This window comes from Orycteropus afer, unplaced genomic scaffold (genome assembly GCF_000298275.1).
Source record: "Orycteropus afer afer isolate SDZICR_OR568_19922 unplaced genomic scaffold, OryAfe1.0 scaffold00142, whole genome shotgun sequence".
Lineage (NCBI taxonomy): Eukaryota > Metazoa > Chordata > Mammalia > Tubulidentata > Orycteropodidae > Orycteropus > Orycteropus afer.
The window spans coordinates 1,450,179-1,469,390 of record NW_006921729.1 but is presented as its reverse complement, the minus strand read 5'-3'; the positions used below and the strand labels follow the sequence as shown (position 1 = coordinate 1,469,390).

General features: G+C 39.6%; 1 protein-coding gene across 1 annotated transcript in view; it reads right to left on the bottom strand.

The window, feature by feature from the left end:
• The window catches only part of MLH1 (mutL homolog 1), a 65,353-nt gene that overhangs the window by 37,463 nt on the left and 8,678 nt on the right, over positions 1–19,212 (bottom strand). The window contains exons 4-10 of the mRNA XM_007945683.2: positions 11,917–11,990; positions 8,934–9,006; positions 7,490–7,581; positions 5,743–5,785; positions 5,515–5,603; positions 3,846–3,958; positions 1,037–1,130 (exon numbers count right to left, since the gene is read on the bottom strand). Of these exons, the coding sequence (XP_007943874.1) occupies positions 1,037–1,130; positions 3,846–3,958; positions 5,515–5,603; positions 5,743–5,785; positions 7,490–7,581; positions 8,934–9,006; positions 11,917–11,990 (578 nt within the window). The remainder of the gene's footprint in view (positions 1–1,036; positions 1,131–3,845; positions 3,959–5,514; positions 5,604–5,742; positions 5,786–7,489; positions 7,582–8,933; positions 9,007–11,916; positions 11,991–19,212) is intronic.

The following is a 19,212-nucleotide window of genomic DNA, read 5'->3' as shown; positions in this document are numbered from 1 at the left end:
TGAAGGAATCGCCATACTGCTTTCCACAATGGTTGTACCATTCATTACTCTAATTTCTGATACATAGCTCTTTATATTAACATTCCCCTGTTCAAATGACTGAATGTTTCTGTCTTCCAATTACAAGAGATGGAACAAGTAAAACCTTGACTACTTTATTATCTAGCAGAAAACATGAGGGATTCAACAATTCTACATTTAACCTGAAAACTACTTTTAACCCTAAAAACCTATTTTCATTCATCAAAGCTATAGATTAACTTTCTAATACACTAATTTCTATCCAAAGAGCAAAGGTTTCAGACATTTAAGACATTTTAGTATAACTCATGCTGTACACAAGTACAGCCCTGTTACCAAGTTATGCTGTGATATATACGCTTAGAATGTTAAATGGACAAGCTTCTGTGAGAGCCAGAACAATGAAATGAGATCCTCTATAAATCAGCTACTAGCCTAAGTTCCTTTAGGGTAGGGGAATCTCATATTTTATTCTTCAAACACCTAGTATGAGGTTGGCCTATATAATGCTCAAAATAAGACTGCTGAAATGTTCAACATCTTGGGTCAATCATCAGCTGGCTAGGCTAGCCAAGGAAAAATTTCTATTAAGTAGAAGACAATCTTTCACACAGGAAGGCAAGCTACCCCATTGTAGCTGTTTCAGCTTCCCAGGCTGACTCTCATGGCAGTAGTAATTCTCAGAGACTCTGGAGCACATTTCTGTCCCTGCACTGCTCACAAAATGTTGACACCACTAGACTGACTCCTGAAGGGCTGAGACACATCATTAACCTTTGTATCATCAACATAGCGCCTAACGTAGAAGAAGTGTCCAGTGAAGTTCTACTAAACAAGTGAACGAATGAAGGAAAATATTTTACCTGTGAGACGGGACAAACTATCCCTTCCCAGTGGTATATGGGGCTTATTGAGATTGACATATTGCAAGCACATTTCTTTCGAAGAAGAGAGCCTGGAAGAATTTCTGTTCCTTCTGAGTCCTGGATGAAGAATTTTTTTTGTGCTGCATTACCTGAGGTACAGGAATGGGTGCGTGTTTTTGGGCAAATATGCTGCATACACTGTTTCTATGGCTTTTCTCAAGGAAGCTGATTCTACCAGACGATCTAAAAAATAAACAGAAAATGATAAGCCCAAAATGTCCTGAAGGGTATGGTCGCAAGCACACACTGATACCATGCTCTGAAATCACCTCAGGAGAAAACCTTTGAAGTGACATCCACATCAGACCCTGCTGCTGCCCAAATAGGCCCCCAGATGGGAAGGGCCCCGAGTCTATGTTATGGCTTCCCAGCATCTCACTAGGGCTTGGGACTCTCTTCTCTTACCCAAGTAGCAGAAATATGACAGAGCAATACATTGTGCCTCCAATAGCCTTTCTCCTCCTTCAGCCCATGCTGACTGCCTTTGCCCTTACTAGGCACAAAGGGCAGCATGAAATCAGCTCTCAGATTTTTCATTTTGCAAACACTTACAGGCTACCCAGCACATGTGCCAATGCTGGGGGTCAACAGCTTGTGAATAAATGAATTCCAATCCCAAATGGTAGACACTAATATAAAGATGTGTGTGCTAAATAATGGAGCCAGGAGTTTCAACACCGGGTATCTCCAAATTGAATAATGAAGGTAATGAAGGATAAGAATAAGTTTTTCAGGCATTTTGGGAAGTACAGATGTCTACATGTGTGTTGAAGGTAATTCAGGAAACTGGGCAAAGTTGGAGGAGGTGAGAAACAGTAAGTTCTTTAGGTGAGATAAGATGAAGGTTGAAGAAGGCATGTTTTTCAAGAAACACAGCTCTCCTTTCTCCCCCAACAGATTTTAGATGATCTGTTGTCCCATCTTATTAAAGTAAAGAAACAGCCACATCCGTTAATTTCCAACGAGTCGAGTAGCTGTGATGTGATTGAGGCAACTATTATTCTTTGAATGCTCACCACACCCACAGCCCCTTCAATAAGTGTCATATTTCATTAACACCTGTCCTGACTCCATTAGGTTTAGGACAGGAATGGGCATCTGCTGAAAGGACACCTAGAGCCCTTGTGCTGAGATTTCTGACATGTCAGAAACGTCAGAGGACATGCCAGGGGAATGCTCTGAGTGAGGCTACACAGGGTGTATATTACTAAATAACATGCTCAAGAGTTTGACCTCTTACCTTGAAAACATTATGCTAAGCAAATAGGTCAATTGCAAAAGGACAAATACTGTATGATTTCACTTACATGAAATAAGCAAATATATAGAAAACAAAGATTATTAGTGGTAACCAGATAGGATATGGAGGGGAACATGGAGAGTTTTTGCTTAGAGGACGCGGAGTTTATGTTAATGGTGGTGGAATAATTCTAAAAAGGATTGTGACAATGGTAGCACAACATGAAAAATTTACCAATGCCGCTAAATTATACATGTAGAAATGATTGGATTGGTAAAGTTTTGTTGTGTATACTTCCACCACAATAAAAATTTAAAAAAGAAAAAGTCTCATCTTTCTTTGCTACTGGCAACCTAGTATCGCAGACAGATTAGCTTAAAAGCAGAGACATGGGGTCTGCCCATCAAACGGCATTTATACTGATTTTTGCTTGTCTACTCTTTAGTCAACACATGTGTTACAAAGCAGCTATCATTTATTCTTCATAGTTAGGGAAAAAAACAATAAACACATTTTCTAAGGCTTGATTAAAGCAAGCTTTGTTATATGTCAAGCTTAACTCCTTTCTAGTAAAGGAGATTAAAAAAAACCAAAAGCCTGCTAATATGAATCATTTGAACAGAGTATTTATAAAATGACTGGCTCTCCTCTGTTTTTGTTTGAATAATTGCTGTAACACATGCCTAATTTAAGACATAAATGGAAAGCTGAATTTACTGCTATAAAGGCACAAGTGGAATAGCAAACAAATAAAACAAAAATAAGGAAACTATAAAATAATTATGAATTGTTTTAAACAATAAAGGTCAGGGACCTGTATGATAAAACTGAACAAACAAAAAGCTGCACCTTGTTTCTGGATGGGAGAATGAAAAATCTAGTCAGACGATTTGGGGATTGATTATTTGTTGTTGTTCGATCATTATCTCTGGAAAGCTTGTAATACGCAATTCAGTGAAAACAAGCAGAATGCAAAATAGTATTCACTTAGTAAGTAGCAATCATGCAAACAACATGCCAGCAGAGAAAGAAAGACTGGAGAGGAATCTGAGACAAATCCAAGTTAATTTCCTTCCTGATCTCTACTTCTGCTGTTTGTATAATAACTTTCATTCTTCAAAGAGAAAAATCTCAAGCAGCTTAGTGTCCAATTTCTTTACTTTAATGACACTGTCTGTACCCCTGGTGTCCCTCTGTGTCTTGCTATGCAGTTTCACCTATGAACCTTTAAGTAAGATGAGAACAAAGCCCTGCCCAGGGCTGGCTCCAATGCCAGTCAGTGAGGAAGGTGTGCCGGCTCACAGGGGCCTGTGATGCCCTCTCTGGGTTCCCTCTTGGAGGAGAGAACCAGACACTGCAACAGTCAGCAATGAGCACGCCACAGAGGGCAGAGCACAAACTTAGGCCAAAAGTTATGTTTCCTAATCAAACGACACTTTGCACAAGGTTCCCCCACTCCTTGGAAGGAAGGTTGGGCAATCTACTTCCGTAGTGATACTGCCTTGGAAACCCAAGGAGGGATCGCTATGAGTTGGGGCCGACTCGACGGCACATAACAACAACACCCAAATGTAATCACACCTGGGGACTAGGAATTTTCCCATGCTCCTAAAATATCCTTTGTGGATGGATTTCCCCACTTGGCCCTTTTCACTTACGGTTGATGAAGAGTAAGAAGATGCATTTCTTCACTGAGTAGTTTGCATTGGATATGTAGCCATTCATTTTGAAGGCTAGGGTTTTATCCTCACACTCAACTTCTATTAATTCTCTAGTGAGAAAAGAAATATTTTGAGACTTTTGAAAACACTGGGAAAAGCAAACATCATAAAAGAATCAGTGTTAGAAAATATAGGGCTCCTCTTCATAAACTAACAGCCAAATAAGAACTCCAGAGACACTGCTTATTGAGGGCTCCTGGGCCTGCCATCTAGCCATCTACCCATCCATCCTTGCCTCACCTACCCACTCAGCCAGTCAATGTTTCAAGCACCTATGCTATCGGCCAGGCACTTCCTGAATTGCTGGGATATAACTGCAAGTCCAAGTTCTGGGTCCTTATTTTACTGATAGTTAGTATCTTAGTAATCTAAACCAAAGATAAAGTCCTAAGAAGAATTCACCTCTCCTGAATTCCTTACTGAATAGCACCATAAATGTCCCCCAGTGTGCATATTTCTTGGATAAGGGAGATAAACAGATGGCTCTCAGAAAAACCACACTTCTTCCTGCTTTAGGGGCTCCCCAAGTGCTGGTCCCTCTGCCTGGAAAGCCCTCCTCCTAATCCATATTCGGCTAAGTATTTCCTGCTTGTCCTTCATATTTCAAGGATTATATCCTCAAATGAGCTTCGCTGACTATTCTCCTCACTGACCCCAACAGATTCTTCCACTGTGCCCTATGTTTTTCCTTTGAAGCATCTCACAGAATCAGCTAACAAATGGCGTAATTATTTAAGGTGTCTTTCTAACTAGAATATAAGTTCTCTGAGGGTAGGAATCATTTCTTTGTCCACTACTATATCCCTATCATATAAATAGCACAGCGCCTGGTGATGAACAAGCACTCAGCAACATTTGCTGAATGGATTGTGGTAGCTTTCCAAGCAGTGATGTGTGCTGCAATCTCCAAGTGGAGGGTATGGTTTGCAGGGTTCCCCATATACACTGATCCACCAAACCTTTCTTCCCAAAGCATCTGAAGAGGTCAGTGTTCTGAAAACACACTTTGAGAAATGCTGCACCAAGGTATTTCTAAACTCTTCCAGTCCCTAGGAATTTCTTAGCAAGTAATTCTAAGACTTACTAAATTGAATGGAGAAGCTCCTCAGTCACACTGTAGAATAAAGCTCTCCCTTTGCTCTGGGGGCATGGTAAAAAAATAATCCATTAACACTTAATTAGAAAGAAAGTGTAATTACAAGAAAACTGGCTGTTCCCCAATGAGACTTGGTTTTGCTTAAAGGAATGAACATGCTGTCCTTCAAAGTAGAGGATGGGTTCTGGGACTCTGGGTGCTGCCTTCAAGAGTTTTGGGAAATGGGACCATTCGCAGATGACAGAATTCTGGTAGACTAGAAATATTTTGAAGACAAAGACCTAGAGAGAACATACTGGTTTACAGGCCCCAGAGCCTCTAGGGGATAACAATCACCGAGACAGAATAAAGATTCCATTAACAAACCTGAAGCAAGACAGTAAACCTGCATATTTGATTAAAGCAAAATCTTAAAGCAGGTGCTATCTTGACAGATTCCAAAATAATCCAATGAAATGATGAATCAAGACATGGAATGCAAAAGATTTTTTGCAAAGGTCATCAACATACCGACTAACAGCATTTCCAAAGATGGAGCGAATGTTGTCCACAGTTGTGGCATTGGGCAGTGTTCTAACATCAGCCACTGTCTCACCTTGCTGATAAACAGAAGATACTATGGCTTATAATCTCACAGTTGTGATCAGAACATCATAACTTCATCTCCACAGAAAAATTCTAATATCTCCTTTTTTCTTTTCATAACACATAACCATTCCCTATAAAGCAAGAACTTACTTTTTTAACTGAGAAACTAATGCCTGAATTGTGTATTGAATACCTGGATGAGGAAAAGGAAAAAAAAAACAGTAAGTAGAGAATGGCCAAATGAACAATATATGTGCAACCCTTTCTAGTTAGATAAACTGGTAGTTGAGTGATTTAAGCACAGATACATACAAACAAAAGTATCTTGATCTATCAAATTCTAACCATTGGAAAATAACCAGGAGAGACTTCACAGAGATAATGCTAAACATGACTGAATCGAACAAACAAAAGGGTTCTTTTTTTGCTTTTATGGGTTGATGACTGTTGTTGTTGTTGTTGTTATGTGCCATCGAGTCGGACTCGACTCATAGCGACCCCTCCTTGGGTTTCCGAGGTAGTATCACTATGGAAGTAGATTGCCCAACCTTCCTTCCAAGGAGTGGCTGGTGTGTTGATAACTAGACTCTGGAATATCTCAACATAATCTTACTTGTCCTGGGTTGTCTCAAGGACATCTTGAGAACCTACCTTTACCCATCCTTGCACCTCTTTTATGCTCTCTCAGAGCACACAGTACACTCTTCGTACTCTCCCACTCCTTTACCCCCAGGTCCTGTTCCAGCATTTCCCAGCCTTTTTTTGATGGCCATTGTTATTACTCCTCCTTCCATGGATCCCATGAACTGAAGGATTGTATCTGGCAAAATGCATCTATTCATTAACAATAATGTTTCACTTTATCACACCTAGAACCGTAAAAGCCAAGCAGAACTCCTTATTTTCAGAAGATAATGAATATTCCCCACTGACATATACAATTTTAATAAAACGTAAAGAAACCTGATGCATAAACTTATGCCACTTTATTACAGGCAAATGTTTGATTCACATTAGATCTTTTGGAAATACTGAAAAATAGGCAGTACATCCCTGTTAGAATGCAAGGACCATCCATCTGGAGCTGCTGTACTAGCAGCTTGTCTGTTGTGGACATAATGTTTTCACCTGTCCTAAACCCCTTCCCTGTTTATCAGCTAATATTCCTTTGGAAACTACCTTGCCTCCATTCCACTTGATGCTCCTTTAGTAAGATGGTCAGTTAACAGGTTTCCTCCCCACAAAAATGGGCACATGACTGTATGACTCAAGCTATGGCAACCAGAAGCACTTTCCTAGGAAATAGATTCTTGAGCAAATTAGGAAAAAATGGTAACAATTGGAGCTGGGTACTACATTAAATCCCTGGAGCCATCTGGTTCCCGCATTCCCCAAGGAGCTATTCACGTCTCCTTTCACTTGGAGATAACTCCTAGCCTTCCAATAAATTCTTTCCGGATTCAAGTAGCTAGAGTTCATTTAGGAGCTCTGGTGGCTCACTGCCTAAGGCATCTGGCTGCTAACCAGAAGGTTGGCAGTTCAAACCCACCAGCTGCTCCACAGAAGGAAGATGGGACAGTTACTTCTGTAAATATTTACTGCCTTGGAGACCCAATGGGCGTCACTATGAGTCAGAATCAACTCAATGGCAGTGAGATTTTTTTTTAGTATCCATTTGCTTCACTTGCCACCAAAGAACACTCACTGATAAAGAGACCAAATGCTCTTCCCTGGGGACAAGAGAAAACGTCAATTGGTGACTAAACTTTGACCAGAAACAACACATAGGCTACTATTTATTAGTGTTCCCCACCTAGCTCAGCAACTACTCTCAATTCACAAGCACAGGAACACATTCCTTTTAAGAAATTTTAAGGAACCACTCCCAGGAATGTACCTGCCAACAACTTCCAAAATTTTCCCATACTCTTCACTTGGATTTTTCAAAGCTTTCCTTCTCGTGGCTATGTTGTAAAAAAGGTCCTCCACCTGTACAGAAGAGTAATTTTTCTTGTAAATTCATCGACATAAATGGAAGTAAAGACCCAAACTGTTCCACCTAAAGCTAGGTCTTAAGGCAATGAAAGAATCTAATTATATTTACCAAGAGCACAGTTCTAAGCACTTACGAGGAAGGGGCAATAGATAGAGCAGCATTAACAATGGAGTAAAGGATATTTTTCCTGCCTCCAACATTCATTCATTTATTCATTGCTCAAATACTTACTGAGGATTATGTCTATGTCAGGAGTCCCTGGGTAGCACAATTAAGCACTCAACTACTAACCGCAAGGTTGGTGGTACAAACCTACCGAGAGGCACCTCGGAAGAGGCCTATCGATCTACTTCCAAAAGGTCAGAGGCACTGAAAACGTTATGGAATACAGCTGTTCTCTGAAACACACAGGGCTGTCGTGAGCTGGAATCAACTCAACAGCACATCTCCATGTCAAGCTCTATGCTTTGTGCTGGGAATTAAAAGCTCTTGCCAAAGAGAGTATAAAATTTAAGGAGGTAAACATTTAAATTTCTGATTATAATATCACATGGCATTCAAAGATATTTTTCAAATCAAGACTATAAAATTTCTGAGGTGATTTGGTTTCCTTGGAAATTGTACTGTAGTCAGCCTGATACAAGATCCTTCTTAACCCACCACGTGAAGCACAGATTAATTTCTGCCTCATGCCTGTCTCATCAAGAAGGAGATGACCAAGGTAGAAATGCCTTCCAGGAGGTGTGCTCTGCTGAGGGTACTGGGGGGGGGGATGGGATGCATAACATGACAGCAAGGTGTTCTGTGGATCACAGAATGGGAAGAGGCAAAATGTGGCACCACCGAAATAAGGTAGTATGATAAACTTCCTCCCTATTAATGATACAATCATTTAACTTCCCAAATAGCCTTTGAGGAAGGTGAGTGGCTGTTCTTTGCTGCATGCAACAGCTGAGCAAATCTACTGAAGTCAAAGGAAAACAACTGACTTGCCTCCGGATGTACAACCTTGTTGAGTGGCAAGGCTGGGACTCTTATCTACATCTTCTACAGCCAAGCTGAATGTCCATTCAATGCCAACAACCCTGTACTGATTTGTGCACCCCCCAATAAAAGAATCTCCCAGATCCTTAAAAATGAATGAGGGAGTGGACAGGCTGCCATGTCGCAAAAGCCAGAAGTCATTTCTCTTGCTTAGAAGGTGACATCTTGGCGCTTCTATTAACCAGTATGTAACAACTCATTTTATTATTACCCTGAAAATTCAGAGACAATTTTATTTCTTATTTCAATATTTATACAAAGCTCTTTTTCAAAGACTTGCACACTCATGTATCATTCTTACCATGATCTGGGTCCCCTGATTGCCTGCACATGGTTTAGGAGGAGCTTTCAGCTTCCCATCTGAGTAACTTGCTCTGACCAGAAAACATAAGAGATTATTGATATTCAATAGAAACACAGATACTTATCCAAATGGTAAGAAATAAATACCAACAAAAGATTAAAATATACCCATGTTATACTGTCTTGATTACTTACCATTTTTGCCTGTATTTTTCAACTAATACCATAATTTTCATTCTTAACTGTACACACAAAAATTCTTATTCTTTCCTTACTGCTGAAAATAAAAAAAATCCCTGTCGTTGAGTCAACTGCGACTCATAGCAACCCCTCCTTGGGTTTCCAAGGCGGTATCTCTATAGAAGTAGATTGCCCAACCTTCCTTCTGAGGAGTGACTGGTGGGTTTGAACTGCCAGCCTTCTGGTTATATGTCAAATGCCTTAGGCACTATGCCACCAGAGCTGCTACCTTACTGCTAGCAAATGTTACTTTTAATTTCTGAGTTCCGAGCTCCCAAACAATAGACTTACCATTGCCTAAGATAATAGTAAAAAACTTTTTTCAGTGTTTCTGTAATAATTTATTGAGGAGCTACCATGTCTCAGGCCTGTGGAAGCCTGATAATAAAGACAGACTTGGAGAAACAATCAGTCCAAAGGACTAATGGACCATGTGAACCACAGCCTCCACTACCCTGAGACCAGAAGAACTAGATAGTGCCTGGCTGCCACTACCAACCACTCTGATCAGGATCATAATAAAAAGTCCTGGGCAGAGAGGGAGAAAAAAAATGTGGAACAAAATTCAAAATCATAAAAAAGACCAGGCTTACTGGTCTGATAGAGACAGCTGTATCCCCAAGACTGTGGGCCTTAGACACTCTTCATGCCTGGAACTGAACTCATCCCTGGGGATCAACTTTCAGCCAAACAACAGACAAGTATATAAAGTGAATAATACTATCAGGGAAGAATGTACTCCCCAGTACAATCAACCATATGAGACCACAAGGGCAGCATTTGCCCAGAAACAAAGTTCAGGACAAAGGCAGGGGGAGGAAAGAAAGATGAATGGAAACGGGGAAACCAAGGAGGAAGCAAGGTTGGGCAATCTACTTCCGTAGTGATATGGCCTCGGAAACCCAAAGAGGGGTTGCTACGAGTTGGGTCCAACTCAACGGCAGTGAGTTTGGGTTTTTTTTGGTAAGAAGGAAGTGGGAACAGTGCTTTTGAGGGGATTGCAACCAATGTCATGGGGAGAAAAAAAAAGGTGTATATATTGTTGAATGGAAAACTAATATGCTTTGTAAATTTTCACCCAAACTGAAATTATTAAAAAAAAAAAAAAACTCAACCAAAAAAAACAAAGTAAAAGAAAGGCCCTGCCAAGCTCTTGATCTAGTGAGAACAAAGACTTTTACCTAAAATATAGGACAATGTGCTAAGTAATCAAAAAAAAAGGGGGAAACATTCAGCCTAATGTAGGAGAAAGCTTAATTCATCTGGGCATTAGGGAAGAAGTGTTTCAGATGGAGAGACCAGGAAAAAGCATCCAGGAAGGCAAACACCAGGACAGAAGCACAGATGCTCTGGAACATATGACAGCTGTGAATCTATGGAGAGAAGTGGCTGGAAAGGTGGACTGGAAGCACACTGGGCGGGCCCTGAATGCCGGGATGATGACTCTGGATTTCATGCAACCAAGGATGGCAGGGGAGCCACCAAAGATTCAAAGCAGGGATGGGACATGACCTCAGGGGGGAAGAAACTCAAGTTGTGTTACAGGCTGTATAAGATGATGTTAATTCCTCCCAAAATGTGAAAGAATAAATTTCTGTTATTTTAAGCTACCCACTGTGGGGTTAACTTGTAACAGCAACCACAGGAAGCTGATACAGGTAGCATGAGGAGAGATCCATGTGGTGATGTTACAGTTACATGTATCTTGACTGCAGTGATAGATACATCACTGTGATAAAATGATCACATGATAAAACATGATAAAATGATACGAAACTATACACACACATTATACCAGTATCAATTTCCTTGTTTTGACAGTATAATTATGAAAAATTTAGTTTTCCTTTGGAGGAAACTGGGTGAAGAGTACACAGGTCCTCCCTACACTATTTTTGTAAATTCTGTGACTCTGTATTTACCTCAAAATAAAAACCTAAAAATATATAGGTTTAAAAAAAAAAGATGTTAACTTACAACTGTCTCCCCAGTTTGCGAGAGGGGATTCTAACTTATCAGTTCACCCAGATCCCAGGGCGATTATAATTCACACTGCATGCTCAGAAATGCTCCACTTTCATAAACTCACAGTCTGTCTGCTGTAAAAGACTGAGAAACTGGCAGAACTGCCCTTAGTTGAAGCAATTTTCTGTCTTAATTAACAAACAATCTGTATGATAAGAAAATACATTTCTCATTTTGGGCATGAATTGTACTCCTGGCCAGTACTTATAAAACTGAAGGTTTGTTTTCATTTCTTAAATCCTATTTTTCATTCCATTCCAAAGTCATTCATCAGCCTCTGAAAATGTGCCAGCCCAAGAGACAGCCAGTAATCTCCTATGGGAAGGCAAGCCAGGACAGACATGCATATGGGGCAGGGTGCTGGTGGTTTAGAAGTCAGCAAAGGGACTGTGGCCCTTGGCACCCCAGCGACAGGGCCTATAATCAGCCCAGAGCAATACCCTAATGAAGGGCAAAGGCGCAGAAAGAACAGCAGCAGCTACCGTTTACTGAGAACACTCGAATGTAACAGATGCCTGGCAAGGTGCTATAATATGTGCAAAGTTACCTTTTAAGATCCATGAAGACTATTAGTAGATAAGCAACAGGGAGGATTATCTTACCTAAGATCTCAGCCCAAAGAGAAAAAACTGGTGTTCTGACAGGATTACTTTGAGATCCAGGAGGAAAGCACATTTCAGGTTAAATATATAAGAATAAAAAGGTCAGCATAATACCTGTATGCGCACTTTCCATCAGCTGTTTTGGTTGTAATTGTAACGTGAGCCACATGGCTTATGCTGGCCAAAGCCTAAAGGAAAAATAAATAAATAAATGGCTTAAAAGAACTCATTGCTAGGTCACTTGCTGCCACTTCATTAAAGGTAAAGGTTATCTGCATTGCCTCTTCCATTCTGTGTTAACATGAGGTGACAATGAGTACTTTGCTCACTTTTGATAACGTGTGGTTCTCCAAATTTTTTCTCATAAAGTTTAATTTCAGATAAGTCCTACTATTGTTTCCAAACCACTTACCCCAGTCCTGCCCTAGAAAAAAGAATAAAAGCATGCAGCTTGACTTTAGGCTGCTGCTTTGCACCAACTTCTGAAAAGGTGAACAATTTCAATGCTTTATGGATCAAGATAAAGGAAATATATATTTTCTTACCTCCTTTCAGACTTCAGAATAAAACCATTATTTCCTCTGGAGTCAAATCCAAACTCCAAAACTATAGATATTTTATCATTCAAATATAAACATTTCAGAGTCAAATATAAATGGTATAGTTATTCTTTTAGGCAATATTTTTAATAACAAAAAATAATGGGAAAAAAAAAAAAAAACTGGAAACAACCTATGTGCCTTATAAGCATTTACAACTAGAAACAGTTAAGTAAACAATGGTATATACACAAACACACCTTTATTCAGTATTGTATATGCAACTATTTACCTATCATTTCCAACCTGGTACATCTAAAGCTGGATCCCAATTTCCTACCCCTAACATTTCTCCTTCTGCAGTCTTCCCTATCACAATAAACAGAATCCATCTTTCCAACTGTCCAAACCAAACAAACATCACACTTGACACCTCTGTTCCCATACATGCACCACCAGCAAATCCTATAAAATTTCTCTTCACTATATATCCAGAATCCAACTATTTCTTGGCATTTTCACTGCTACTATCCTGGCATAAGGCACCATCACCACTCACCTGGATTACTCCAACAGCTCCATAACTGGTCCCCTTGCTTCAATCTTTGCTTCTTCCATTCTAATCTGTATACCAGCTAGAGTGATCCTTTTTTAAATGAAGTCTGTCCATGCCAAAGTCCTTCCCATGGCCTGAGATGTGACATGCTCTGCCCTCCTTCTACAATACTAGCCTGATGTCCTACCACTCTTAACCAACCATTCCAGCCTCAATGGCCTTACTGTTGACCCATAAAAACATGGCAAGCACATTCTCACCTCAAAGTCTTTGTGCCTGCTGGTCCCTTTACATGGAATGTGTTTCTCCCCAGATATTCACTTATCATACAAATTCATTATTAGCTTCTTGTTGTTGTTGTTATGTGCCATTGAGTCGGACCTGACTCATAGCGACCCCTCCTTGGGTTTCCAAGGCAGTATCACTATGGAAGTAGGTTGCCCAACCTTCCTTCCGAGGAGTGGCTGGTAGTTTGAACTGCCAGCCTTCTGGTTAGCAGTCAAGTGCCTCAGGCACTATGCTACCAGAGCTGCCCATTATTAGCTTATCTGTGAGGTTTTCACAGACTAACTTATTTGAAATTACAGCCCCTACCCATTCCTGAAATCTCTAACTCTTTCTTAACGAGCTTTAATTTTCTCCACAGGACTAACTACACAGTCACTTATTTACATCCATTAGCCTGTAGGCTTCAAATTTCACTCCACAGACACTATGGGAAAAGAGATCCAATAGATCTACATCTCAGGACCGCAGTACTGGGGGACACCAGACTCAATTGGCACAACAAAATACATAAAGCCTTGTTCTGCATCCTACACTGTTGAGTAGTGACAGAGGTCTCAAAATCTTTCAAGCGGCCATCTAAGATGCAGCTAATGGTCTCCTAGTGTTGGAAGCAAAGAAGAGTACAAAAAACCAAGGGTATTTAGAAGCAATCAGCCCTAGGACACTGTGGCCCTCAAGACCAGATTGTGCCTGGTTACCAATGCCAACCACTCAGGAAAGGATCAAATCTGGAGATCCTGGACAGAGTGGGAGGAAAAATGTGGAACAAAATCCAAAAACTCAGTAATGACCAGAATTACTGGTCAGATGGAGTCTGATGAGACCCCCAATACTATGCCCTGGAATACATTCTGTACCTGGAATAAAATTCACTCCCGGGGCGGGCTCTCAGCCCAACAGTTAACAAGATGTACCTGAAGACCACTCAACCCAGCATGATGCACCCACATACTCTGGTAATATATCCCTTAGAGCAATACACCATGGGGCACCAGAGGGGCAACTTTCACAATGAAGAAATGCAGAACAAACAGGAGTGCATAACTATGAGGGGCACAGGGGGAGGGACTGGGCAGGGAGGGGAGGAGACTGGGTTAGGGTTGGCATGGTAAATGGGGAGTGAAACTAAATATACACATAACATTGAATGCAAAACAAACTCAAAATTAAAAAAAAAAATTTATTCCACAGCACTTTTTATTCATTTACACCCATTAGCATATAAACATCATGAGAGTAGTTTTTATGTGGTTTAGAATGTATTTGTAAAATCCCATAGACATTTGTTGTTGTCAGGCGCAGTCAGGTTGGTTCTGACCCACAATGACCTCATGTCCAACAGAACAAAACACTGCTCACCCCTGTACCATCCTCACAATTGTTGCTATGCCTGAGCCCAATGTTGCAGCCACCGTGTCAATTCGTCTCATTAGGGTCTTCCTCTTTTTTGCTGGCCCTTTAGTTTACGGAGCACAGTTATCTTTCTCCAGGGACTGGTCCCTCCTGATAACAGAACCAAGCGCAAGAGATGAAATCTCACCACACTCGCTCCTGAGAAACATTCTGGCTGTACATCTTCCAAGAAAGATTTGTTAGATCTTCTGGCAGTTTATGGTATATTGAATATTCTTCACCAACACCATAATTCAAAGGCATCAATTCTTCATTCCTTATTATTCACTGTCCAGTTTTCACATGCATACGAGGTGACAAAATACCATGGCTTGGGTCAGGTGCACCTTAGTCTTCAAAGTGACATCTTTGTGCTTCAACAGTTTAAAGAGTCTTTTGCAGCAGATTTGCTCAGTAAAATACATTTCATTTCTTGACTGTTATTTCCATGGGCACTGATTATGGATCCAAATAAAATGAAGTCCTTGACAACTTCAATATTTTCTGTTTATCATGATGATGTTTATTGGTCCAGTTGTGAGGATTTTTTTTTTTCCTTCATGTTGAGGTGTAATCCACACTGAAGGCCTTTGATTTTCTTCATTATTTTATGTCCTCTTCCCTTTTGCAAGGTTGTGTCATCTGCATGTATCACAGGCTGTTAATGAGTATTCCTCCAATCCTAATGCCATGCTTTTCTTCATATAGCATGGCTTCTCAGATTATTTGTTCAGCATACATATTTAATAATGTATGCTGAACAAATAAAGCTGATGCACAGCTTTCCTGATTTAAACCATGTCGTATCCCCTTGTTGTGTGCTGTCACTCAAAACTATTTTAGATGAGCAATTATGTGTTTAGAAATGTTAAGTTTTAAATTACGTAATTAAGTGAAAACAAATACAAACAAAACAAAACCCATGACTATTTCTTTTCCCTTTTAACAAAGACTGGTTTCCTAGCCATCTGCTATCTGTGTCTTCTTTTACAAGAAAGACATCAGAATTTGTAAAAATGCAACCCAGGAACCAACACTCAGTTGACAAGTGAGCACAGCCACTGCAGGTTCAATTCATTAATAAAGAACATGGCTTCAGACCCAGGGATTATCAATTCATAGCTGGATTATCATAGTTTATAATATTGGGCTAATTTTCATCATTAAAAAATGTAAATGATAATTAATTCTATTAAACAAAAATAACCCTGATACCAAAACCAAACAATTACAGGCCAGTATCTTTATGAATATAGATATAAAAATCCTCAACAAAATACTAGCAAACAGAATCTAACTGCATATTAAGAGTCTATTAAGAGTCATACACCATGACCAAGTGGGATTTGTCCCACAAATGCGGGGATGGTTTGACATTAGAAAATCAATCAATGAAATACCAACCACATGAATAGAACAAAGGAAAGAACCACATGAAAAGACAACAGCCAACATTATTCTTTCCTCCTATAATTTTAAATGGAAAGATGTTCCATGTTCATGGATTAGAAGACTTAATACTGTTAAGCTATCAATACTACCCAAAGTGAACAAAACAAGGGGTGCTCTCACCACTTCTATTTAATATTGTATTAGAAGACTGACCCAGAGCAGTAAGACAAGAAAAAGAAATAGAAGATTGGAAAAGAAGTAAAATTATCTCTACGCACAGATGTTATGATATCGAAAATACCAAAGAGTCCACAAGAAAACTTCTAGAGCTAATAGAGGAAATTAGCAAAATTAGAGAGTGCTAGGTCAACAAACAAAAATCAGTTAGGTTTCTCTACACCAGGAATGAGAAATCTGAAAGGAAATTAGGGAAACAATTCCATTTACAATAGCATCTAATAGAATAAAATATTTAGGAATAAATCTAACCAGGAATGTGTAGGACTTACCAATGAAAACTCTAAAACACTGCTGAAAGAGATTAAAGAAGACTTAAATGGAAAGATGGTCCATGTTCATGGACTGGAAGACTTAATATTGTTAATATTAAGTTAATACTACCCAAAGTAATCTATATTCAATGCAATACCAATCAAAATTTCAACAGCCTTCTTTAATCTTCAACTTTATAAGCAATGGCAAGAGGTCCTGAATAGCTAAAGATATGTTGAAAGAGATGAACAAAATAGGATTTACACTTTCTGATTTTAAAACATACTATAAAACTTCAGTATTCAAAATAGCTTGTTATTATAATGATATATATACCAATGTAATAGAATTGACAGTCCAGAAATAAACTCACACAGCTGTGGCCAACTGATTTTTGACAAAGGTCCATTCAATGGGGAAAGAAATCTCTTCAATAAATGGTGCTGAGAAAATTGTATTTCCACATGTAGAAAAATGAAACAGGATCCATGTCTCACACCACACACAAATGTGAAAAGACAAGCTATCAACTGGGAGAATATTTTAAGAAACCATTTACCCAATAAGAGCCTAATCACCAAAATATATATAAAACATTGACAACAACAAAAGGATAAATAACCCAATCATAAAATAAGCAAAAGAGTTGAATAGATACTTCACCAAAGAGGACATGTAAATAGCCACCAAAAACCAAACTCAATGCCTTTGAGTTAATTCCAACTCACAGTGACCCCCATTGGGTTTCTGAGGCAATAAACCTTTACAAAAGCAGATTGCCACATCTTCCTTCTGCAGAGCAGCTGGTGGATTTGAACTGCCAACCTTCTGGTTAGTAGTCAAATGCCTTAGGCACTACACCACCAGAGCTCCTTAAATTGCCACCAGACACATTCTAATTTCCCTATATCCTTGCCAACATTTATTTTCTCTTTTTTTTTTATCTTAGCCATTCTAGTGGAAGTGAAATGGTATCTCATTGTGAAATGCCTCTCTCTGATGGCAGACACATGAAAAGAAGTTCAGTGTCATTAGCCATCAGAGAGATGCAAACCAAAACCATAAAGAGTTATCACTTCACTCCCACTAGGATGGCTAAGATTAAAAAAAAGAAGAAAAAACAACAAATGTTGGTGAGGATATGGGGAATTCAGAACCCTTACCCACTGCTGGTAGGACTGCAAACTGGCATAGTTGTTGTAGAAAACAGTATAAAAACTAAAAATAGAACTACCATATGATCTAGCAGTTTCACTCCTAGATACATACCCAAGACTTGAAAGCAGAGACCCAAACAGAGAGTTGTATACCAACGTTCATTGCCGCCCTATTCACAAGAGTGAAAAGTAGAAACAACCTAAATGCCCATCAATAGATGAGTGGATAAACAAAATGTGGTACATACATAAAATGGACTACTACTCAGCCAGTAGAAGAAATGAAACCTTAATACATGCTACAATATGGACGGAGCTAGAAGACATCATGGTAAGTGAAGTAAGTCAATGACAAAAGGGCAAATATAATATGACTTCACTTATGTAAAAAAACACAAACAGGTAAATGTATAGAGAGCAAAGTTTATCAGTGGTTACCAGGGGTGGGGAGGTAAGGGGAAAAGAGGGGTTAACTAAAGTGATAAAAACATCATGCTGAATGAGGGTAGGATTGCACAGCGAAGTATTGTAATTACTATCAACAAGTTGGAGATCTGGTAGCATAGTGCCTAAGGCACTTGACTGCTCACCAGAAGGCTGGCGGTTCAAACCCACCAGCCACTCCTCAGAAGGAAGGTTGGGCAATCCTACTTCCGTAGTGATACTGCCTTGGAAACCCAAGGAGGGGTCGCTATGAGTCGGGGCCAACTCGATGGCAAACAACAACAACAACAACATCAATAAGTTATACACCTGTAAAAAGTTGTATAATAGATACATTTACAATGTAAAAAAAGAAAAAAAAAATGAAAGAAAGAGTGCTGCTGAGGCTGCTCATGTACAACCAAACCTCACCGGATTTGGTTTCTTGATTTGGAGGTTAAGGGTCATTGTTTCACGGGATATCCCAGTTAACTGCCCTAATAACATGCTTAGTGCCTCTGTCCTACCTCCTAGTTCACTGCGTAGTGCCTGTAGTCTTGAAAGCTCACAAGTGGCCATCCAAGGCACAACTAGTGTCTATTCAAAACAACAGAAAAAACAGAAGAGTCTGGAACAGGAGGAGGATATGGGATGTGCGGCTAACTGCCTCCATGAACAACTGCCTCCTTTGCCATGAGACCAGAAGTTCTGGATCATGCCCGGCTACCATTACTGAGTATCTGGCTCGAAAATTCCGCAGAAGAATCCTGATCAAAAGGGAGAAAGTACAGAACAGAATTTCATATTCTCATGGGTTCCAGACTTCCTGGAGCCATGAAGATTGGATGAACCCCTAAAACCACTGCTGTGACATAATCTTATTCAATCTGTACACTGAGAAAATCATCAGAGAAGCTGGACTATATAAAGAAGAATGCAGCATCAGAATTAGAGAAAGACTCAGTAACAACCTGCGATATGCAACCTTGCTTGCTGAACACGAAGAAGACTTGAAACACTTAATGATTAAAATCAAAGACTACGTAGAGCCTTCAATATGGATTATACCTCAATTAAAAAAAAAAAAAAATTCCTTGCAACTGGACCAATGAGCAACACCATGATAAATGGAGAGAAGACTGAAGTTGTCAACAATTTCATTCTACTTGGA